Source organism: Pseudophryne corroboree, chromosome 4 (genome assembly GCF_028390025.1).
Source record: "Pseudophryne corroboree isolate aPseCor3 chromosome 4, aPseCor3.hap2, whole genome shotgun sequence".
In the NCBI taxonomy this organism is placed as follows: Eukaryota; Metazoa; Chordata; class Amphibia; order Anura; family Myobatrachidae; genus Pseudophryne; species Pseudophryne corroboree.
Window position 1 is genome coordinate 51750477 of NC_086447.1, and position 25704 is coordinate 51776180.

The following is a 25704-nucleotide window of genomic DNA, read 5'->3' on the forward strand; positions in this document are numbered from 1 at the left end:
TGAGGGGATGAGCCGCTGCTGCCAGGTAAGAGGGGGGGCGGCTGCGGACCCGGGCTCCTCCATCAGGCCTTGGCCCAGGTAAATAGTACACCCCCCCCTCCCCTCCCCTTAGCGCTGCTGTATATAGGTGGTCAGTGCATTATAGGTGTGGTAGGCTGCTCCTAATTGGCTGCCGGTCACATTTGCCAGTGCCAAATTTGAAAAGCCGCAGCAGCACCTTCATCGGCATCCATTTCCCGGCCCCAGCGTTGCCCACAGATTTCTGGATGGGTGACAACCCTACGTACCGCCTCTGGAGCTAAGTCGCCCAAGACAAGTGCCATGGCAGTATTTCTGTGCAGCAGATTATGGCCCTCATTCCGAGTTGTTCGCTCGCAAGGCGAATGTAGCAGAGTTACACACGCTAAGCCGCCGCCTACTGGGAGTGAATCTTAGCTTCTTAAAATTGCGACCGACGTACGCGCAATATTGCGATTACAAACGAGTTAGCAGTTTCTGAGTAGCTTCAGACTTACTCTGCCTGTGCGATCAGTTCAGTGCTTTTCGTTCCTGGCTGACGTCATAAACACACCCAGCGTTCGCCCAGGCACTCCCACCGTTTCTCCGGCCACTCCTGCGTTTTTTCCGGAAACGGTAGCGTTTCCAGCCACACGCCCCTAAAACGCCGTGCATCCGCCCAGTAACACCCATTTCCTGTCAATCACAATGCGAACGTCGGAGCGATGAAAATGCCGTGAGTAAACTTACTTTCTTCATAGTAAAGTTACTTGGCGCAGTCGCAGTGCGAACATTGCGCATGCGCACTAAGAGAATTCTCACTGCGATGCGATGAAAAACTCCGAGCGAACAACTCGGAATGAGGGCCTATATACATGCGCCTTATGGTCAGCAATGCTTTGTCTAGCAGCAGTCATGCCAGTGTGCTGTGTAGGGTGGTAATGCTAGCCACCACCAGAGGGCAGCACATACTGCGCAGGTCTGATTCCACACACTTATTCCATATTCTTGCTCTGTATTTTTCTTTGCACTAATATTCATAGATGTCCCTTTATTAAGTGTTCTGTAGTCCTGATTATGCTAGTCATAAATCCAGGAGAGCATTCTACCAGGCACCATGATAACTTTACCACTAGGGGCGCTGTGCCGGGATAAAGGATTGCTGATGACCACTGAGCATCATGTGTGATGCGTACTTTGTGTACATACAGATGTGTCCTCATATTTATTACTTATTTATCTACAGTTTCTTATATAGCGCAGCATATGCCGTTGCGCTTTACAATTGGAAACAACAGTGATCAGGTAAACTGGTTAATAACAGACAGACATAGAGGTAGGAGGGCCCTGCTCGCAAGCTTACACTCTATAGGGACATAGGAAAGATACACAAGGATAGGTGTTATCTATACATAGAATAGTGCATTGGAGGATAACAGGATGCACAGTCAGATGCAGTTATTATCTGATTATAGATCGCTGGTCTGTTTGTGCACATATATAGGACCAATTACTACCTGTTAGGTCACAAACGCTAACTCATATATCTAGCCTCAATACACCATGCTTCACGAGATACCTGACATGAGGGAGCCGACAGTGTATCTGGGAAAACACTGTAACGTAGCATTACATAAGCAGATACAGCCGCGGTCGCACACAGAATATACTTACATGGCGTATATCATTTTAATCAGCAGAGTCTGCTTGTGCGTCTTATTCACATAAAGATGCAAATAAGATGCATTTTAGGGAAAAATGCACAAAAAAAACGCCTGGTGTTAGTAAATGTGCTAACGACTAGAAGGGGCTGTTTAACATGACTGCAGAAAGGATTTATGAGGAGACATCTGCAGCGAGAAGCCATGGTTTCTATCACACTGCATCTAGATGCCCAGATTAAGGTGCACTTCAGGGGGCATATTTACCAGAGCGCGGGTTTATAGAAGAGCAGATGTTGCCCGTAGCAACTAATTGGATTCTACTTATCATTTATCTAGCACCTTCTAGAAGGTAATAGCTAGAATGTGATTGGTTGCTATGGGCAACATCTCCACTACTGTAAACCCGCACTTTAGTAAATATACCCCCTACTGTCCGTTCTGAGGAGGTGCACCTGCAGCCTAGAACTGCGTCTCAGTGTGCGGTGAGGAGCAGTGTACACATGTGAAGATTTACTTTACTATGCTGCTTACATAATCATCCCACAATATGAAATCTTCCTGCTGCACTGCTTCACAAACTGAGGTGCACCGTTACCTCACACCCGCCCCCAATCCTTCGCCCCCCACCCTTGTCCTGTACATCATCACTCGATTTACCCCCTTACTGTGGAGGCAGCCATTTTGTGGACAGGAGTCATGAGAATGCGGCCTCCCATTTCACTAGGAACCTATGACATCATTCATGCCTCCATGATGTCACTGATATGATAGGTTACGTTCTCATGAGCCATTATAGTAAATGTCTAATTAGAATTTCATGGTAATACGGCGCATATTCTTTATGGGTGAACATCAGAACTTTCTCATAACGGGAGTGAATATTGGCCCTCATTGGCTCATTGGCTTTTAGCAGCATTGCACACGCTAGGCCGCTGCCCTCTGGGAGTGTATCTTAGCTCAGCAGAATAGCGAACGAAAGATTAGCAGAACTGCTATTAAATATTTCCTTGCAGTTTCTGAGTAGCTCCAGACCTACTCCTAGACTGCGATCAGCTCAGTCCGTTTAGTTCCTGGTTTGACGTCACAAACACGCCCTGCGTTCGGCCAGCCACTCCCCCGTTTCTCCAGCCACTCCTGCGTTTTCAGCTGGCACGCCTGCATTTTTTAGCACACTCCCGGAAAACGCTCAGTTTCCACCCAGAGACACCCACTTGCTGTCAATCACACTACGATCACTCGAGCGTTGAAAGTTTTGTGTGAAAGTACTTAGAGCATGCGCGATGCGCATTTTTGGTGGTTTTTCACCTAATCGCTCCATTGCGAAAATCGGCAACGAGCGATCAACTCGGAATGACCCCCATTGGTTCAGTCAGCACAATGGCTGCCTCGTTGGTCTGTAGGTGACTGGCACCTGCAACGGGGCTAGTTGGAGTCGCTATGTGTCATTGCTGTGTCCCACATGCAGAGCAGACAGGTGCGGAGAGGTGTGTGATGGATTACGGGCTCCGATGTGCAGGCCTCAGAGTGGGACATACCTCACTGCGCTGTGAGATAAGAGTGATGGATGTGAGGCGCCTGTCCCTGCTGGATGTGTCATGTGTGATGTGACATGACTTACAGCAACACACCTGGGCACATAGCATTGCCGCTCCGCTGGTCATACGATCTGCATATAATATTACAGCGTGCTTCTTCACTACAGCTGTCCTTATTGTCTTATTCATGGTGCAGATTCCTCAGCAGCGTGAGACACAATGATCTCCTGGAAACTAGCCAGATGGCGGACACATGATCTCATGCTCAGGGGCATTATTGGTCTTCAGCAATATGGCCGCCTCCGTACACCTCTCTCCTCTCTGTATTGATCTGCATACTTCCCCCTACATTATTAGATTTTCCTGCATTCTGACAGAAACTTGGAAGTCCCTGTTTCTACAAAATTCTAATGGGATGGCAGCAGGTGGTAATTGTTTTTTAAAAACTTTATTAGTATATAGAGATAAAGTACCAACCAATCAGCTCCTAACTGTCATTTTTCAAACACAGGCTGTAACATGTCAGGAGCTGATTGGCTGGTACTTTATCTCCAGCCACGTCATCTCTCTCCAAGCTTTGATAAATATCCCCCATAATAAAGCAAATACTGTGTACAGTTTGAATGCTGGACCAAGGGATGGTTGAGTTAACATTACAGAAGTCCAATCTTTTTATATTACTCCCAAAATAGCCTGATGTCTTCTATGTAGACTCGTAATATAAACATTACACTTTCGTTCTGCTAAATAACGGCAGCAGCGGCCATCTTTCCTTATAAGCTGCTAGAACGCCTGCTGAACCTGTCTCCTCCCCCTAACTTACATATAGGGGTATATTCAATAAGAGTCGGGTCCATTCCGACATGCAGTTGTCGGAATGGACCCGACAACCCCTATTCAATGGACGCCCAAATCCGACTGTCGGATTTGGCCGTACACAGGTCCTGTGCTGCTGCCGCTGCTGTCAGCGGCTGCTGATGCACTGACGGCAGCGGTGCAGATGGCGGCAGCGGGCGTGAGCGGGACGGCGGCAGGGGGAGCAAGCTGTGGGGGACATGTCTGCGGCGGGGGGAGCAGAGATCGGCGGCAGGAGCTGGCTGCGGGGAGACATGTCTGCGGCGGCGGGGCAAGGCGCTGCAGGGAGAGAGGTGCCTGGCCGTCCAGGCACCTCTCTCCCTGCAGCGCCTTCCCCTGCCACCGCAGACATGTCCCCCCGCAGCCTGCTCCTCCCGCCGGCCGCCGATCTCTGCTCCCCCCGCCACCCACAGCACCACTCGTCTCCTGATATCAATCCGACTTTTTTTAAAGTCGGATTGAGATTGTCAGAAACGGGGCTAAAACCTGTCAGGTTTGGCCCCGCTTCCGACAATGTACGCTGATTGGCGGGTGAAGCCGCCGATCAGCGTGCATTCCGACAAGTCGGGTTTCCCGACTTGTCGGAATAAACGGGGCACTAATGAATAGGTCGGAACCCCTTCCGACCTAAAACTGTCGGAAGCTGCCGTCTTTCCGACAAGACGGCAGCTTCCGACAGTTATTGAATATACCCCTTAGTGGCAATAGAGAGCATCTACCAGCAAATGACAGGGACACAACGGGAAAATAACTGTGATGGCGAAAGAAAATATGAATGCCTGGTGACAGGGTGACTTTAAGAAGGTTCTACATTGTTAGATTTATTTAATTCTACCCGTTCTTCGCACGGTTTTTCACAGTTGTACATATAAATGAGTATTAAAAAATTGGTAAATCTATAGAGATGTAAATTTGAGACATCTTAATGTAAGTAAATATTAATCCATGGTTCTTGGCGTTACCCGAGGAGCACCCGTAGCAGATACGGTAAAAAGTGACAGGACCATTTTTGTAGTTTATTAAATTCTACACACTGCAGGTGCAATCCAAGTTTTTCCATTTGGGCGTTATCGTTCACGCAACGCAAGCCACGTATCGGTAATGACGTCATTATGTCAGCCCCCTTTTCATCCCCTTATGGGAGGTTTATTAAAATTCTAATTACATAGTTTTCCTATTTCCCACCTGAAGAATATCTATGTTACATTTCATCTTCCTAACATGTCGGGAAGTAAGAGAATTAGTGATGAGTGAGTGAGTGAGTGAGTGAGTGAGTGAGTGAGTGAGTGAGTGAGTGAGTGAGTGAGTGAGTCAGTCAGTCAGTCAGTCAGTCAGTCAGTGAATGAGGGATTTCACATTTACAGTATATATATATAGATTGCAAATAGTGCAGAAAAAAAAATCCCCACCCAAACATAGTAAAGAGAGAATCCAGAGTATCAATAACCCGAGTATTACTTTAGAGCCCAGCATAAGCGTATTTTTAGATTGTAAGCTCAATCGGTCAGGACCTTTTACTCTTTCATTATGTTCATTAATGCTAAGGTTGGTCATCACATTATATATTCATTACATTATATAGGGCAGTACGGACGGTGTAATGGTTAGCATTACTGCCTCATAGCACTGAGGTCATGGGTTCCATTCCCACCGTGGCCCTAACTGTGTGGAGTTTGTATATTCTCCCCGTACTTGCGTGGGTTTCCTCCGGGTACTCCGGTTTCCTCTCACAATCCAAAAATATACTGGTAGGTTAATTGAACTCAACAAAAATTAACCCTAGCGTGATTGTGTGTGTGTGTGTACATGTGGTAGGGAATATAGATTGTAAGCTCCACTGGGGCAGGGACTGATGTGAATGGCCAGATATGCTCTGTAAAGCGCTGCGGAATATGTGTGCGCTATATAAATAACTGGTAATAAATATATATATATATATATATATATATATATATATATTGCCAGGTCAGCACCTTTTCCTCTTTCATTATCTTCATTAATGCTAAGGTTGGTCATCACATATATATATATATATATATATATATATATATATATACTGCTCAAAAACATAAAGGGAACACTTAAACAACACAATGTAACTCCAAGTCAATCACACATCTGTGAAATCAAACTGTCCACTTAGAATAGGAAGCATCACTGATTGACATTCATTTCACATGCTGTTGTGCAAATGGAATAGACAACAGGTGGGAATTATAGGCAATTAGCAAGACACCCCCAATAAAGGAGTTGTTCTGCAGGTGGTGACCACAGACCACTTCTCAGCTCCTATGCTTTCTGGCTGATGTTTTGGTCACTTTTGAAAGCTGGCGGTGCTTTCACTCTAGTGGTAGCATGAGACCGAGTCTACAACCCACACAAGTGGCTCAGGTAGTGCAGCTCATCCAGGATGGCACATCAATGCGAGCTGTGGCAAGAAGGTTTGCTGTGTCTGTCAGCGTAGTGTCCAGAGCATGGAGGCGCTACCAGGAGACAGGCCAGTACATCAGGAGACGTGGAGGAGGCCGTAGCAGAGCAACAACCCAGCAGCAGGACCGCTACCTCCGCCTTTGTGCAAGGAGGAACAGGAGGAGCACTGCCAGAGCCCTGCAAAATGACCTCCAGCAAGCCACAAATGTGCATGTGTCTACTCAAACGATCAGAAACAGACTCCATGAGGGTGGTATGAGGGCCCGACGTCCACAGGTGGGCGTTGTGCTTACAGCCCAACACCGTGCAGGACGTTTGGCATTTGCCAGAGAACACCAAGATTGGCAAATTCGCCACTGGCGCCCTGTGCTCTTCACAGATGAAAGCAGGTTCTCACTGAGCACATGTGACAGACGTGACAGAGTCTGGAGACGCCAAGGAGAACGTTCTGCTGCCTGCAACATCCTCCAGCATGACCGGTTTGGCAGTGGGTCAGTAATGGTGTGGGGTGGCATTTCTTTGGGGGGCCGCACAGCCCTCCATGTGCTGACTGCCATTACGTACCGAGATGAGATCCTCAGACCCCTTGTGAGACCATTTGCTGGTGCGGTTGGCCCTGGGTTCCTCCTAATGCAAGACAATGCTAGACCTCATGTGGCTGGAGTGTGTCAGCAGTTCCTGCAAGACGAAGGCATTGATGCTATAGACTGGCCCGCCCGTTCCCCAGACCTGAATCCAATTGAGTACATCTGGGACATCATGTCTCGCTCCATCCACCAACGCCACGTTGCACCACAGACTGTCCAGGAGTTGGCGGATGGTTTAGTCCAGGTCTGGGAGGAGATCCCTCAGGAGACCATCCGCCACCTCATCAGGAGCATGCCCAGGCGTTGTAGGGAGGTCATACAGGCACGTGGAGGCCACACACACTACTGAGCCTCATTTTGACTTGTTTTAAGGACATTACATCAAAGTTGGATCAGCCTGTAGTGTGTTTTTCCACTTTAATTTTGAGTGTGACTCCAAATCCAGACCTCCATGGGTTAATAAATTTGATTTCCATTGATAAATTTTGTGTGATTTTGTTGTCAGCACATTCAACTATGTAAAGAACAAAGTATTTAATAAGAATATTTCATTCATTCAGATCTAGGATGTGTTATTTTAGTGTTCCCTTTATTTTTTTGAGCAGTATATATATATATATATATCCAAAGAAATGACACCACATGAATGGCCGTTTCAGTGTCGTAACTCTAAAATAAGAGTTTTTGTGACCCTGCGAGTAGGAGCTGATCCTGCCCTTTGCCCACAGGTTTGGGGGAATAAGCGCCTAATTCGGAGCCGCTCACAGTGCCAAGGGTCACAAAGTTTTTAGAAGATTTCAGCAAATCTCTACAGTGCATGGGTGAAACAGAGTGTGCACACAAAGGCGCTGCTGTGATCAGTACAGACGGTATCAGAAATGGGGCGTCTCATGGGCGATTGGAGGTGGCTAGTTGCGCGTCTGCACCAGGGGAAGGGCAGAAACTGGCATATTATCGCCAACAGATGCAAGAGCGCCCATCTCTGGCTGAGTAACATTCTGGCTCGCAGCTGTAAGCGGGGGCATAGCCAGAACTTTGTTGGCACCATAACAAAATTTTGAAGGGCCCCCCGTCCCAATGCTTCTAGAAAGACACCCCTCCACAGCAGATGTTAATTTTATGCCCCATAGTAGTGCCGTAGTTCATTTTATGTCCTATAGTAGTGCCCTTGTTTACTTTATGCCCCATAGCAGTACCCTAGTTTACTTTATGCCCCATAGTAGTACCCTAGTTTACTTTATGCCCCATAGCAGTACCCTAGTTTACTTTATGCCCCATAGCAGTGCCCTAGTTTACTTTATGCCCCATAGCAGTACCCTAGTTTACTTTATGCCCCATAGTAGTACCCTAGTTTACTTTATGCCCCATAGCAGTACCCTAGTTTACTTTATGCTCCATAGCAGTGCCCTAGTTTACTTTATGCCCCATAGCAGTACCCTAGTTTACTTTATGCTCCATAGCAGTGCCCTAGTTTACTTTATGCCCGTAGTAGTGCTCTAATTCACATTATGTCACATTGTAGAGCTGCCAGTACACATTATGCCACACAGTGCCCCCAATTCACATTATGACATAGTGTCCCCAGTTTATATTTTGCCACAATATAGTGTGCTCCAGTTAATTTTAAACCACATTACAAAGAGAAAGTCCAGGGGCCAAAAGTAGATATTTGTAGGCCCCAAGGCAAACGCTTGTAAGTGCCACTATGTACCTCCAATGGTGGATAATATATAGGACACATGTAAGTTTGACAGGGAAGGTGGGCCCCTCTCAGCTCTGGGCCCATAGCAGCTGCAATGCCCGCACCTATGGTAGTTACGCCCTTGGCTATAAGGCCTGTGTATGGAATGTCTCGCGGACGGTTTTATGAGACATAAATATTTTGTCGCTCGTGGAAAAAGATTCTTCAAAAGAATCCTTCTCAGATGTAGTGACATAGTTTATGAAAGAAGTGACATGCGGTGTTCTGTGTCTACGTGCTGCAATTTGAATCATAAATTATATATATTTTTTAAACTGTTGGGAAATTTTATGGTACGTGACCAAAGTCAGACAGTTTGTGTTACCAAAAATAAATTTAGCATCAGCCAAAGACAGTAAGATTTAGGCGTCGCCTCAAACACTTAAAGAGTGGTATAATGTTTTCTTGTGATGGCGTCTCCTGCACAGACAAGAAGAGCCGCAGCCAGGGGTTTCCTGCTTGTGCAGCAGCTGGCCGCTATTTCTTCCTCCACGTCAGTGATAGGCTGAGAGTGTATGCTGGGTTATGATGTCACATTCCCAGCATAACCTTCCTAGTCTAGGGGGGCACCTAGAATGCTCGCGGAGCCTCCGCCGGCCCTGTGAGCTCCTTTACCTGCATGGGCCACCTCACATGATGATTCTCTTGTAACCTACAGGAGAAAGGCCAGTCCTGGGACATCCATCCTCAACAGGCAGAACACAGAGAAAACGAAGAGGCCATCATCCGCTTCCTACAAGCTACGCAAGGCGAAGTCACTGGTACGTAGCTTTATATCTATAGATATGAGGCATGCCTGTTGCTTGCTAGGGAATGTGCCCAGCATATTATAGAAGAAGGTAGCAGGTAGAGAGGCTCATCTATAGTCTTCTTTATCGGATCGGGACGAGAGAGGAGAGGGAGGTGGGTGCAAAGTACCCTGGTGATAGCTTCTGAAGAGGCGCATCCTGTCCAACTCTATACTGCTCTGGATTGGTAAGTTATTGATGACATCACGAGCGTCAGATGAGCATCAGAAATAAATTCACCTTATTTAATACATTTAAGTCCAATAAAAGAGATGTCCAATAGAAGGATATTGGTAACCACCATTTAGTGGGACATTGGGGTAAATGTATGAAGCAGTGATAAGAATGGAGAAGTGAGCCAATGGACAAGTTGCCCATGGCAACCAATCAGCTTTGAAGTAACATTTATCATTTTTATACTAAAAAATAATACAGAGCCGCTGATTTGTTGCCAGCGGCAACTTCTTCACTGGCTCACTTCTCCACTCTTATCACTGCTTCATACATATACTCAATTGCCTGTTAAGGGCCCCATACACTAGAACGATAATGCCCGATATCATCCCATTTCAGGCATTCGGGCCGATATATCGGGTGAAATCGGGCATTTTGGATGTGTTTCCGATGCGCGTTCCCGTCCGGGAGAGTTCAAGGGAAATCGCCTCCGACTTCAGCCTCAGACATATCGTTGTAGTGTATGGGGCCCTTTAAAGTTTTTACCGCTCCCAATCAGCCGAGCAGTTACTACCCAGCATGACCCTCTGTGTCTCCCGTACACACTGAGCTGTAGGCTGTAAAAACTCATTTTTTTGTCCTCTTTTTTTATGGTAAAAACATTTTTTATTCCGGCTTTATAAAGAAAGTAGACGTTTTATGGTATTTCCCTATTCCTATCAGACTGGACATTTTTTTAATGCGGAGAGTTGATTAAAGTGGAAAAATAAGATATAAAATGTACATTGTATTGCGGGGTTATAGTAAACCACATCTACTCATTAGTAATAAGCGGAGGAAAACGTGGCAATATGAAGCACTCGGTGTAGTAAGACAACACACCGCAACATTTCCACCCCTCCCATTTTACAGAAGTCTCCCCACTTTAACACCTTCCGCGGTATGGTGGTCATTTCGAGTTGTTCGCTAGCTGCTTTCGTTCGCTGCGCAGTGATCAGGCTAAAAAAACGGCACTTCTGCGCATGCAGCGCAATGCTCACGCGCGTCGTACTATTACAACGAACGATGTAGTTTTACACAAGGTCTAGCGACGCTTTTCAGTCGCACTGGTGGCCGCAGAGTGATTGACAGGAAGAGGGCGTTACTGGGTGCCAACTGACCGTTTTCAGGGAGTGTTCGAAAAAACGCAGGCGTGCCAGGAAAAACGCAGGCGTGGCTGGGCGAACGCAGGGCTTGTTTGCGACGTCAAATCAGGAACTGAACAGTCTGAAGTGATCGCAAGCGCTGAGTAGGTCTGAAGCTTCTCTGAAACTGCACAAAATTATTTTGCTGTCGCTCTGCGATCCTTTCGTTCGCACTTCTGCTAAGCTACAATACACTCCCAGTGGGAGGCGGCATAGCGTTTGCACGACTGCTAAAAACTGCTAGTGAGCGAACAACTCAGAATTACCCCCAATGTTTTCTTGTTTTCTAAGGTCTTTTTTTCTTATTACTTTTAGAGAGAGGAAGTGTATTATACTGCATATGGGGGCAGATGTATTAAGCCTGGAGAAGTGATAAAGCAGTGATAAGTGGAAGGTGGTAACGCACCAGCCAATCAGCTCCTGACATTTTTCAAATCCATAATGATTGGCTGGTGCATTATCACCTTGCATTTATCACTTCTTTATCCCTTCTCCAGGTTAATACATCTGCCCCATGATTTGTAATCTACGTTAACAAAAGGATATAGGGGGTCATTCCGAGTTGATCGCTCGCTAGCAACTTTTTGCAGCGCTGCGATCAGGTCAAAACTGCTCATGCGTATGCACCGCAATGCGCAGGCGCGTCATACGGGTACAAAGTGGATCGGTGCTGGGCGATGGATTTAAGGAAGAATCCATTCTCACAGCTGATCGCAAGGTGATTGACAGGAAGAAGGCGTTTATGGTTGTCAACTGACCGTTTTCTGGGAGTGTTTTTTTAAAACGTAGGCGTGTCCAATCGTTTGCAGGGCGGTTGCCTGACGTCCATTCCGGGTCCAAAAAGACTGAAGTGATCGCAGCGGCTGAGTAAGTTCTGAGCTACTCAGAAACTGCACAAACTGTTTCTCTAACGTCCTAGTGGATGCTGGGAACTCTGTAAGGACCATGGGGAATAGCGGGCTCCGAAGGAGGCTGGGCACTCTAGAAAGATTTAGGACTACCTGGTGTGCACTGGCTCCTCCCACTATGACCCTCCTCCAAGCCTCAGTTAGATTTCGTGCCCGGCCGAGGTTGGATGCACACTAGGGGCTCTCCTGAGCCCTTAGAAAGAAAGTATAGTTTTAGGTTTTTTATTTTCAGTGAGACCTGCTGGCAACAGGCTCACTGCAGCGAGGGACTAAGGGGAGAAGAAGCGAACTCGCCTGCTTGCAGCCGGATTGGGCTTCTTAGGCTACTGGACACCATTAGCTCCAGAGGGATCGACCGCAGGCCCAGTCCTTGGTGTTCGGTCCCGGAGCCGCGCCGCCGTCCCCCTTACAGAGCCAGAAGCAAGAAGAGGTCCGGAAAAACGGCGGCAGAAGACATCAGTCTTCACCAAGGTAGCGCACAGCACTGCAGCTGTGCGCCATTGCTCCTCATGCACACTTCACACTCCGGTCACTGAGGGTGCAGGGCGCTTGGGGGGGGGCGCCCTGAGCTGCAATAAAAACACCTTGGCTGGCAAAAATACCACAATATATAGCCCTAGGGGCTATATATGTGGTAAATTCCCCTGCCAGAATCCAGAAAAAAGCGGGAGAATAGGCCGCTGAAAAGGGGCGGAGCTATCTCCCTCAGACATACTGGCGCCATTTCTCCTTCACAGATCCGCTGGAAGGAAGCTCCCTGGCTCTCCCCTGCAGTCTACACTTCAGAACAGGGTAAAAACAGAGAGGGGGGGGCACTAAATTTGGGCGCAATACATATATAATATAAAAAGCAGCTATAGGGGACATAACTCAGTTAGTCCCTGCATTATATAGCGCTCTGGTGTGTGCTGGCATACTCTCACTCTGTCCCCCCAAAGGGCTTTTGTGGGTCCTGTCCTCATTCGGAGCATTCCTTGTGTGTGTGCGGTGTGTCGGTACGGCTGTGTCGACATGTTTGATGAGGATAATGATGTGGAGGCGGAGCAGATGCCTTTAGAAGGGATGTCACCCCCTGCGGGGCAGACACCTGAGTGGATGGGCTTATGGAAAGTAATGAGTGCACGTATAGACTCCTTATATAAGAAAATCGACGACATGCCAAATGTGGGACAGCCGACTTCTCAGCTCGTGCCTGCCCAGGCGTCGCATGGGTCGTCAGGGGCTCTAAAACGCCCGCTACCTCAAGCAGACCCAGATGTCGACACTGATACTGACACCAGTGTCGACAACGATGAGTCAAACCTGATGCCCACTAAGGCCATTCACTGTATGATTGAGGCAATGAAAGAGGTGTTAAACATTTCTGATATAACTACTGGTACCACTAAAAAGGGAATTATGTTTGGAGAGAAAAAACTACCCGTAGTTTTTCCCCCATCAGATGAATTAAATGAAGTGTGTGAAGAAGCGTGGGCTTTCCCTGATAAAAAATTGGTAATTCCTAAGAAGGTACTAATGGCGTTCCATTTCCCGCCAGAGGATAGGTCACGTTGGGAAATACCTCCTAGGGTGGATAAAGCGCTCACACGTTTGTCTAAAAAGGTGGCACTACCGTCTCCGGATACGGCCGCCCTCAAAGAACCTGCTGATAGAAAGCAGGAGGCGATCCTGAAGTCTGTATATACACACACAGGCATTATACTTAGGCCAGCTATTGCGTCAGCTTGGATGTGCAGTGCTGCCGCTGCGTGGTCAGATAAACTGTCAGAAAATATTGACACATTAGACAGAGACACGATCCTGTTAACCATAGACCATATCAAAGACTCAGTCTTATATATGAGAGATGCACAGAGGGAAATCTGCCGACTGGCATCTAAAGTAAGTGCATTGTCCATTTCTGCTAGGAGAGGCTTATGGACTCGCCAGTGGACAGGAGATGCAGATTCTAAAAAGCACATGGAAGTGTTGCCATATAAGGGTGAGGAATTATTTGGGGATGGTCTCTCGGACCTAGGCCCTCATTCCGAGTTGATCGGTCGCAAGGCGAATTTAGCAGAGTTACACACGCTAAGCCGCCGCCTACTGGGAGTGAATCTTAGCTTCTTAAAATTGCGACCGATGTATTCGCAATATTGCGATTACTAACTACTTAGCAGTTTCAGAGTAGCTCCAGACTTACTCTGCCTGTGCGATCAGTTCAGTGCTTGTCGTTCCTGGTTGACGTCACAAACACACCCAGCGTTCGCCCAGGCACTCCCACCGTTTCTCCGGCCACTCCTGCGTTTTTTCCGGAAACGGTAGCGTTTTCAGCCACACGCCCCTGAAACGCCGTGTTTCCGCCCAGTAACACCCATTTCCTGTCAATCACATTACGTTCGCCGGAGCGATGAAAAAGCCGTGAGTAAAATTACTTTCTACATAGCAAAGTTACTTGGCGCAGTCGCAGTGCGAACATTGCGCATGCGTACTAAGCGGATTTTCATTGCGATGCGATGAAAAATACCGAGCGAACAACTCGGAATGAGGGCCCTAGTTTCCACAGCAACGTCTGGGAAGTCAGCATTTTTACCCCATGTCCCCTCACAGCCTAAGAAGGCGCCGTTTTATCAAGTTCAGTCCTTTCGGACCCAGAAAAACAGGCGTGGAAAAGGCGGGTCTTTTCTGTCCAGAGGCAGAGGTAGGGGAAAAAGGCTGCAACAGACAGCAGGTTCCCAGGAGCAAAAGTCCTCCCCCGCTTCTTCTTCCAAGTCCGCCGCATGACGGTGGGGCTCCACAGGCGGAGCCAGGTACGGTGGGGGGTCGCCTCAAAAATTTCAGCGATCAGTGGGTTCGCTCACAGGTGGATCCCTGGATCCTGCAAATAGTATCTCAGGGGTACAAGCTGGAATTCGAGGCGTCCCCACCCCACCGGTTCCTAAAATCTGCCTTGCCAATTGCTCCCTCAGACAGGGAGGCGGTGCTAACGGCAATTCACAAGCTGTATTCTCAGCAGGTGATAATCAAGGTACCCCTACTTCAACAAGGCCGGGGTTATTATTCCACACTATTTGTGGTACCGAAACCGGACGGTTCGGTGAGACCCATTCTAAATTTGAAATCCTTGAACACATACATAAAGAAATTCAAGTTCAAGATGGAATCGCTCAGGGCGGTTATTGCAAGCCTGGACGAGGGGGATTACATGGTATCCCTGGACATCAAGGATGCTTACTTGCATGTCCCCATTTACCATCCTCACCAGGAGTACCTCAGATTTGTGGTACAGGATTGCCATTACCAATTCCAGACGCTGCCGTTTGGACTGTCCACGGCACCGAGGGTATTTACCAAGGTTATGGCGGAAATGATGATACTCCTTCGAAGAAAGGGAGTTTTAATTATCCCGTACTTGGACGATCTCCTAATAAAAGCGAGGTCCAAGGAACAGTTGTTGGTGGGAGTAGCACTATCCCAGGAAGTGCTGCACCAGCACGGCTGGATTCTGAATATCCCAAAGTCACAGCTGGTTCCGACGACACGGCTACTGTTCCTGGGTATGATTCTGGATACAGTCCAGAGAAAAGTGTTTCTCCCGGAGGAGAAAGCCAGGGAGTTGTCATCTCTAGTCAGAGACCTCCTGAAACCAAAACAGGTATCAGTGCATCACTGCACGCGGGTCCTGGGAAAGATGGTGGCTTCTTACGAAGCAATTCCCTTCGGCAGGTTCCATGCCAGAATCTTTTAGTGGGACCTGTTGGACCAGTGGTCCGGATCGCATCTTCAGATGCATCGCTTAATAACCCTGTCTCCAAGAACCAGGGTGTCTCTACTGTGGTGGCTGCAGAGTGCTCATCTTCTAGAGGGCCGCAGGTTCGGCATACAGGACTGGGTCCTGGTGACCACGGATGCCAGCCTTCGAGGCTGGGGGGCAGTCACACAGGGAAAAAACTTCCAAGGACTATGGTCGAGTCAGGAGACTTCCCTTCACATAAATATTCTGGAACTAAGGGCCATCTACAATGCCCTAAGTCAAGCAAAATCCCTGCTCCTACACCAGCCGGTGCTGATCCAGTCAGACAACATCACGGCAGTCGCCCATGTAAATCGACAGGGCGGCACAAGAAGCAGGATGGCGATGGCAGAAGCCACAAAAATTCTCCGATGGGCGGAGAATCATGTACTAGCACTGTCAGCAGTGTTCATTCCGGGAGTGGACAACTGGGAAGCAGACTTCCTCAGCAGACACGACCTCCACCCGGGGGAGTGGGGACTTCACCCAGAAGTCTTCCAGATGCTGGTAAACCGTTGGGAAAAACCACAGGTGGACATGATGGCGTCCCGTCTCAACAAAAAGTTAAAAAAATATTGCGCCAGGTCAAGGGACCCTCAGGCGATAGCTGTGGACGCTCTACTAACACCGTGGGTGTACCAGTCGGTTTATGTGTTCCCTCCTCTGCCTCTCATTCCAAAGGTATTGAGAATAATAAGAAAGCGAGGAGTAAACACAATTCTCGTGGTTCCGGATTGGCCAAGACGAGCGTGGTACCCGGAACTTCAAGAGATGCTCTCAGAGGACCCGTGGCCTCTACCGCTCAGACAGGACCTGATACAGCAGGGGCCCTGTCTGTTCCAAGACTTACCGCGGCTGCGTTTGACGGCATGGCGGTTGAACACCGGATCCTAAAGGAAAAGGGTATTCCGGAAGAAGTAATTCCTACGCTTATTAAGGCCAGGAAAGATGTTACGGCAACACATTATCACCGCATATGGCGAAAATATGTTGCATGGTGCGAGGCCAATAAGGCCCCAACAGAGGAATTTCAACTAGGTCGATTTCTGCATTTCCTGCAAGCAGGAGTGGATATGGGCCTAAAACTAGGCTCCATTAAAGTACAGATCTCGGCTCTGTCGATTTTCTTTCAAAAAGAACTAGCTTCAGTACCTGAAGTTCAGACTTTTGTAAAAGGAGTGCTGCATATTCAGCCCCCGTTTGTGCCTCCAGTGGCACCTTGGGATCTCAACATGATGTTGAGTTTCTTAAAATCACATTGGTTTGAGCCACTAAAAACCGTGGATCTGAAATATCTCACGTGGAAAGTGGTCATGTTATTAGCCTTGGCTTCAGCCAGGCGAGTGTCAGAATTGGCGGCTTTATCATGTAAAAGCCCTTATCTGATTTTCCATATAGATAGGGCAGAGTTGAGGACTCGTCCCCAATTTCTCCCTAAGGTGGTGTCAGCGTTTTACCTGAACCAGCCTATTGTGGTGCCGGCGGCTACTAGTGAATTGGAGGACTCCAAGTTGCTAGACGTTGTCAGGGCCCTGAAAATATATGTTTCCAGGACGGCTGGAGTCAGAAAATCTGACTCGCTGTTTATCCTGTATGCACCCAACAAGCTGGGTGCTCCTGCTTCTAAGCAGTCTATTGCTCGCTGGATTTGTAGTACAATTCAGCTTGCACATTCTGTGGCAGGCATGCCACAGCCAAAATCTGTAAAGGCCCATTCCACAAGGAAGGTGGGCTCATCTTGGGCGGCTGCCCGAGGGGTCTCGGCTTTACAACTTTGCCGAGCAGCTACTTGGTCAGGGGCAAATACGTTTGCAAAATTCTACAAATTTGATACCCTGGCTGAGGAGGACCTGGAGTTCTCTCATTCGGTGCTACAGAGTCATCCGCACTCTCCCGCCCGTTTGGGAGCTTTGGTATAATCCCCATGGTCCTTACGGAGTTCCCAGCATCCACTAGGACGTTAGAGAAAATAAGAATTTACTCACCGGTAATTCTATTTCTCGTAGTCCGTAGTGGATGCTGGGCGCCCATCCCAAGTGCGGATTGTCTGCAATACTTGTAAATAGTTATTGTTAACAAAAGGGTTATTGTTGAGCCATCTGTTGAGAGGCTCAGTTGTTTTCATACTGTCAAACTGGATATTGTATCACGAGTTGTACGGTGTGATTGGTGTGGCTGGTAAGAGTCTTACCCGGGATTCTAAATCCTTCCTTATTATGTCTGCTCGTCCGGGCACGGTGTCCTAACTGAGGCTTGAAAGAGGGTCATAGTGGGAGGAGCCAGTGCACACCAGGTAGTCCTAAATCTTTCTAGAGTGCCCAGCCTCCTTCGGAGCCCGCTATTCCCCATGGTCCTTACGGAGTTCCCAGCATCCACTACGGACTACGAGAAATAGAATTACCGGTGAGTAAATTCTTATTTTTTGTACCGCTCGGCTGCAAAAGCGTTTGTACACTTGCAAAGCGAAAATTCACTCCCCCGTGGGCGGCGACTATGCGTTTGCACGGCTGCAAATAGTAGCTAGCGAGCGATCAACTCGGAATGACAACTATTGTTCTTTATGTGATGTTTGCAGCCAGTGGACGATATTCTCAGGAACTTCAGTTAGAAAAAAGTGTTTACGTTTTAAGAAACACCATCGAAATCTGTTATTTGTACTTACACTTATTCTAGCAGGAGCAACTACTCCCATTTGCCTAGTGCAGTTTACAGGGGTTTCCTCTGCACAGGCTCTGAAAGCTGACGCGGGCAGTTTCACGATTGCAGATCTGTACGCATTCTGCATGTATGAAGCCTTATGAGTGTGGGGCTGAACAGGGGTGGGAAGGGGTAGAGGCAAAGTTCAGTAAGGGTGTGTTCACACAAATATGGGCGTGGCAGACCAGTACATACTGTAAGGGCCTGTTGGGGGGGGGGGGGGGGGGGGTTATTTCTCCTTCTTCAGGACAATGAGACACTAGGGTTCATTTTTTGTCAGCAGCCAAGTAGCCTACCAGTATGTTTCTGGCGTGTGGGAGGAATCCGCCCCACACAAAAGCACGGGGAGAACATACAAACTCCACACCGATGGGCTATGATCTGGAATTTAGCTCATGACCTCAGGACTTTGAGGCAGCAATGCTATCCACTACACCAACAGTTCTGTATATGAGCGGAAGTGCGCTGTATTTGCATGCATTTTCTTTCCCGGCATTTACACCAATTTTGACGTTAACTCAGCTCCGTTGTGTTTCACATCCAAATTTTATAAGAGTCTTGTTTCTAGCTAGCGACAGCTTTGAGAATATCCGCCTGACAGCGGGAAGCGTCGTGGAGAGCACAGTACAGTACACGTCAGATACAGAGACAGTGTTTACGTTACACAGTGATTGTCACTCATCGGAGCCCACATTCCACACCCCATCCGCATAGCCCCCCCCCCCTTTCCCACTCATTGTGGGCGAGATCACACACCTGCATCTCTGCATTCATCGCCTGTCATTTCTGAGGGGGATTAAGGCCGTCACGGTTAAACACCTCTATTACCTGTATTCATGGTGCTCGATCACATCAAAGCTCACTGTTATTTTCCTCTACATACAAATATTACATATGAGGAAGAACTGTGTGTGGCTTTGTCCCGCGGTCTCTGTTCTCGGTATGGCAGCTTCCAGCTGAATACAGCAGGTATGAACGCTCAGCAGCGCTTTGTCTGCAGGTCAGCCTCCATTCTGCCATCTCAGGTTCACGGCATTAACAGAATTACGGATTATTCTAAACATTAACCCATCGCCTGACACAGCGCAGGCAGCAGTTATAAAGACTGGACCGGTGTACAGCGTTAGCGATTCACTAGGAATAAGAGACCTAAATGAGGCATGAGGCACTTAGGGGATCAGACCCTTAGCCTGTTAGTAAGATACCCTCAAAAGCTCAGTGCCTGGTGTTCTGCTATATGCCAACATCCTAAAGGTGCCCACGCAGTCCAATGTCGCCACTGGTCCTATTGCCAAAGCAAGGAATTCTCTGGGGCACAGTTATATGCGGTCAGGTGACAGCTTGGCAATTATGTTCTTCCCATGGGCTGTTTCTTTAGGCTACTATTAATGATTTTTTAAGTGTTATTGGAATACTATGGCAACCACAGTCACATGGCACTCTCTAGTTTGAATTTAAGATCCTATTCTCACCCCATCCGGCTTCACAGGACATGCTGAGTGTTTGTGGGCCTAGGTCATTGTCCGGCGGCCATACTTGTTTTCTCTTAGAGATTTTGAAAAGGAGATGATTTGTTGCGGGCAGCTAAGAGAGATGCATGCTGAAAATAAACTTAACTTGTGATTTAAGGATAAAAAAAACAACTTTGTGGGATTGCTGACTTATAGTTTAACAGCGAATGCCATCCAAAGCTGAAGATGTTATTTTGGTTGGAGGAACGCAATGAATTGAAATAACAAAATAAAATAGATCTCACCCTAATTGTTTTTATTTTGTGTGGACGCCCCCCTTTAGTGCTGTGGATGGTGCACAACACATATTGGAGGGTACAACCAACGTTTCATGTTTCCATAGATCTCGCTTTCAGCTGAATTTGGAAAGCGTCAAACCAGGCCGAACTGGGCCACGCAGCAGCCCGGAGAATACCCGGTGACTAAGACAACAGCAAAGGGCCTGGCGCAGAGCACAGTGTGGAACGCTGGGATACGGCCGGCACCCGTCCGAGCAGGTGTTCCCAAACTGTCTGAGAAGGGAAGGAAAGCCTGTATCCGGACCTCCAGGAGTTCCCCAAGTATGTTATTATAGGATATTGTGGGGGTTATTCAGAGTCGTCAGAAAACCCTAAAAGCACGCTAATGAGCAAAACCATGGGGGTAATTCTGAGTTGATCGCAGCAGCAAATTTGTTAGCAGTTGGGCAAAACCATGTGCACTGCAGGTGTGGCAGATGTAACATGTGCGGAGAGAGTTAGATTTGGGTGGGTTATATTGTTTCTGTGCAGGGTAAATACTGGCTGCTTTATTTTTACACTGCAATTTAGATTTCAGTTTAAACACACCCCACCCAAATCTAACTCTCTCTGCACATGTTACATCTGCCGCCCCCCCCCCCCCCCCCCCCCCCCCTGCGGTGCACATGGTTTTGCCCAACTGCTAACAAATTTGCTGCTGCGATAAACTCTGAATTAGGCCCCATGTGCAGTGCAGGTAGGGCAGATGTAACATGCAGAGAGAGTTAAGGGGGTACATACGGAGCGATGTTCACCTAATTTCCAAGCAATCTGACTAGATTGCTTAGAAGTTAGAAACAAGTTCTAGATTGGCCCGTCCGTCCACCCTCGCTCAGCACACATCTCCCAGTATGTACGGCCCTTTAGATTTGGGTGGGGTGTGCTCAAACTAAAATCTAAATTGCAGTGTAGAAATAAAGCAGCCAGTATTTACCCTGCACAGAAACGGTATAACCCACCCAAATCTAACTCTCTCTGCACATGTTACATCTGCCCCACCTGCAGTGCAACATGGTTTTGCCCAATTGCTAACTTTTTTGGTTTGCTAACAACTCTGAATAACCCCCTATATCTTTAATATAGTATATTGTGTATATTTACTTATTTTACTATATAAAAGTGTGTATTACTAGCGCCTCTTCCATATAGATTAAACTATAGTTTAGGCACAGTTGTTCTTCCAGTATTTCTTATTTAAAAAAGTTATAGATATAAAAATGGAAATATAATTTGTCCCGATACATCTAAAAATACTCTTGCACTGCTGAGCGCCACTGTCAAATTTGCACACTCAGGACATGTTCATCCACTTCAAATGCATCCAATGCTCGGAACAGTCTCTCTCCAATCCATCTATTCGCTACCTTTAACACCTACCCCTGCCACCTTCTCTTACCTTTTTCCCTCTCCACCCATGACCTACCCATTTCACATCCAAAATTAACGCTATCCACCATTATATTTCTGCCTTTAGGTCTCCAACTACCTGTACACCCAACCAACCCCCCATCTCCCTTCCCCCTCCCCTCAGGCTAAGGATGAAGTCTGCACCCGTCTTTTATCCTCTCCATCCTCCTCATCCTCTCCTTCCGTCACCTGCACCTGTTCCCTCTCACTCCCTCCGTTCCCTCTTACTGGACGCCTGCTCCCATCTTGCCCGCCACGCCCTCTCATCCAGTACAATCTCCCTCCCTGACCCAGATTCTCCGTTTACTTCCCCCCATTAACTCCACCCTGCTGTTAATTGCATCGTTTTGTTATAGTTGTTCTGTGTTATCCTATGTATTGATGTACAAGTGACTGAAAGAAGTTTGAATTTGCTTCTAAGATGGGGACAGCAGAGGTAGAGTGACAGGACAGGAAAGAGGAGGACAGCAGAGGTAGAGTGACAGGACAGGAAAGAGGAGGACAGCAGAGGTAGAGTGACAGGACAGGAAAGAGGGGGACAGCAGAGGTTGAGTGACAGGACAGGAAAGAGGAGGACAGCAGAGGTAGAGTGACAGGACAGGAAAGAGGAGGACAGCAGAGGTAGAGTGACAGGACAGGAAAGAGGAGGACAGCAGAGGTAGAGTGACAGGACAGGAAAGAGGAGGACCGCAGAGGTAGAGTGACAGGACAGGAAAGAGGAGGACAGCAGAGATCAGGACAGAAGAGAAGAGGGGTGAGGCGTGAGTTTGGAAGGCTAGCGAGGAGTATAATTTAGGCATGGGATGATGAGGGCTTGAATAATAGTTTTTATAGCTTCCAGAGATGGATTTTGCTCATTCTGACAGTAACCTGTCATCTCTGAAACCAGGGACATTTTTAAGAACCAGCTAAAAACTCTGACATGTTAATTGTACGATGTGCGTTTTTTTCTGCCCTAAACTCATCTGTGTGTTCCTGTCATTTCAGCTATCGCTCTGTTTGAGAGTCAGCCTTGGCAGATCCCTCCGTCAAACCATGGATCAGACGATGAATAGGAGGCCTGGATGTCATTGTGTGACATCGCATACCCTGTTTTTAGATAGAGGAGTCGGGTCAGTGGACCAAGGTGCCAACGCGGTAAATCATTTCTAAGACCTGGTTCCTTCCCCTGTCCACAAAACATGGCCTCATCCTGCTTATTCCCAGAGCCTTAACTCCAATTTACATTCCACTGTTCTGCTCCCACAGGTTTTGTCTATCATCGGCCATCCTGGTGACATCACATATCCTTAGGTCCAATCTACAGTATATCCCATTGTTCTGTTTCCCAGGTATTGTCTATCACTGGCCATCCTGGTGACATCACAGATCCTTAGGTCCAATCTGCAGTATATCCCATTGTTCTGCTCGCCCAGGTACTATTACCGGCCATCCTGGTGACATCACAGAGCCTTAGGTCCAATCTATAGTATATCCCATTCTTCTGCTCGCCCAGGTACTATCATCGGCCATCCTGGTGACATAACAGAGCCTTAGGTCCAATTAACAGTATATCCCATTGTTCTGCTCACCCAGGTGTTGTCTATCACCGGCCATCCTGGTGACATCACAGAGCCTTAGGTCCAATCTACAGTATATCCCATTGTTCTGCTCGCCCAGGTGCTATTTTTGTTTCCCCCAGCACCCTGAATGATAACAGTAACCAGATTTAAATCCCACACAATATTAGAATTCAGAGATCTCGGTTACATATATTTGCGCAAATGTATGAATAAGCCCCAAAGCCGCATCAAGGCGTCTCTGTATATTTGGGGTCCCTAGCGCTATATCTAGGTGCATGGTGTGGCACCCCAAAGCACCAGCATAAGCCAGAAAGCCCAGGGCAGCATACCAGTGAAAAAACTATAATGTTAATAAATTAGTGTGAGGAAGCCGAAGCTATAAAGAAAGTGATACAAAAATGAGATGTAATTAAAATGGAGAAACAGTGTTAAAGACATTAGTATGTGAAAAGTGTTAATAGAATGTAAAGGTATGCCACACTAAAGCCATCCAGCTCAGGCAGTCCAGAGGCACCACACCCCTCCCTTTCAAGCACCTGAATGATATCACTAAGCTAATTGAGCATGTGCTACTATATATGACTATCACCGGCCATCCTGGTGACATCACAGAGCCTTAGGTCCAATCTACAGTATATCCCATTGTTCTGCTCCCCGAGGTGTTGTCTATCACTGGCCATCCTGGTGACATCACAGAGCCTTAGGTCCGATCTGCAGTATATCCCATTGTTCTGCTCCCCCAGGTGTTGTCTATCACTTGCCATCCTGGTGACATCACAGAGCCTTAGGTCCGATCTGCAGTATATCCCATTGTTCTGCTCCCCGAGGTGTTGTCTATCACCGGCCATCCTGGTGACATCACAGAGCCTTAGGTCCAATCTAAAGTATATCCCATTGTTCTGCTCGCCCAGGTGTTGTCTATCACTTGCCATCCTGGTGACATCACAGAGCCTTAGGTCCGATCTGCAGTATATCCCATTGTTCTGCTCCCCGAGGTGTTGTCTATCACCGGCCATCCTGGTGACATCACAGAGCCTTAGGTCCAATCTACAGTATATCCCATTGTTCTGCTCGCCCAGGTGTTGTCTATCACTGGCCATCCTGGTGACATCACAGAGCCTTAGGTCCAATCTACAGTATATCCCATTGTTCTGCTCGCCCAGGTGTTGTCTATCACTTGCCATCCTGGTGACATCACAGAGCCTTAGGTCCGATCTGCAGTATATCCCATTGTTCTGCTCCCCGAGGTGTTGTCTATCACCGGCCATCCTGGTGACATCACAGAGCCTTAGGTCCAATCTACAGTATATCCCATTGTTCTGCTCGCCCAGGTGTTGTCTATCACTGGCCATCCTGGTGACATCACAGAGCCTTAGGTCCAATCTACAGTATATCCCATTATTCTGCTCGCCCAGGTGTTGTCTATCACTGGCCATCCTGGTGACATCACAGATCCTTAGGTCCAATCTGCAGTATATCCCATTGTTCTGCTCGCCCAGGTACTATCATCGGCCATCCTGGTGACATCACAGAGACTTAGGTCCAATTTACAGTATATCCCATTCTTCTGCTCCCCCAGGTATTGTCTATCACTGGCCATCCTGGTGACATCACAGATCCTTAGGTCCAATCTGCAGTATATCCCATTCTTCTGCTCGCCCAGGTGTTGTCTATCACCAGCCATCCTGGTGATATCATAGAGCCTTAGGTCCAATCTACAGTATATCCCATTGTTCTACTCCCCCAGGTGTTGTCTATCACTGGCCATCCTGGTGACATCACAGAGCCTTAGGTCCAATCTACAGTATATCCCATTCTTCTGCTCGCCCCAGGTGTTGTCTACATTCTGACAATGCTTTATTCTTCAGTAATGAGAATATGATAGTATTCCAGTTTCAAACCAGTTTCATAAAAATATACTGATGACCCCCCTGCAAAACAGCCAGCCAATCATTCATTCATTCTGTTTTTTTTCTGGTACACGTTGGATGTCATTCGTTATACATCACTGGTAATTAATGTTATGACAGGTTGCCAGGCTGTATAGTGATCCCAGGGCGTTTGCACCATTTCCAAGTGTGATGGATCTGGTGTAAGATAGCTCAGATAACAGCCCTAACACACTAATAATGTAACTAAATCTCCACTTACATTGCCCGGTGACCCGTCCTCGGCCGGTCACCTTGGGGCCCTTGTCTTGTACGATTACGCTTAATGGATTAGTTGAACTTTCCCCTCATGTCAGAAAACTGGACAGAAAACTTTTCATCCTCCTCCTTCGTCATTGAGACCGAAAAAACATTAATTAAACTCAACGTTGTACTTTATTCTCTTCAATTGTAAAGATATGAAGCATTGAGGGGAAAAGATATTCAATGATATTCTCAGAATGTTAAAAAAAACCTTTTTTTTTATATAACTCTATTCTTAAAATTTATTCCAGATTTTTAATCTGCAAGGTTTTTTTTTTTTTTTTTAATTTGTTTGTAAAAATGTTTTGAAAATAATGTTTTGAAAAAAGTTGTAAAAATAAGGAAAAATTTTGGCAAACCATTTGATGAGATAATACAACAACCGAGATATTCCGAATGAAAAGATAAAATGCACAGGTCAA

At 47.3% G+C, this 25704-nt stretch overlaps 1 protein-coding gene across 1 annotated transcript in view; it reads left to right on the top strand.

Moving 5' to 3' along the window:
• The window catches only part of FBXO16 (F-box protein 16), a 43090-nt gene extending 17673 nt beyond the window's left edge, over window positions 1-25417 (top strand). Inside the window, exons 7-9 of the mRNA XM_063915038.1 lie at window positions 9468-9570; window positions 20187-20403; window positions 22516-25417. Of these exons, the coding sequence (XP_063771108.1) occupies window positions 9468-9570; window positions 20187-20403; window positions 22516-22583 (388 nt within the window). The 3' untranslated portion in view covers window positions 22584-25417. The remainder of the gene's footprint in view (window positions 1-9467; window positions 9571-20186; window positions 20404-22515) is intronic.
• Window positions 25418-25704: the final 287 nt, after the last annotated feature.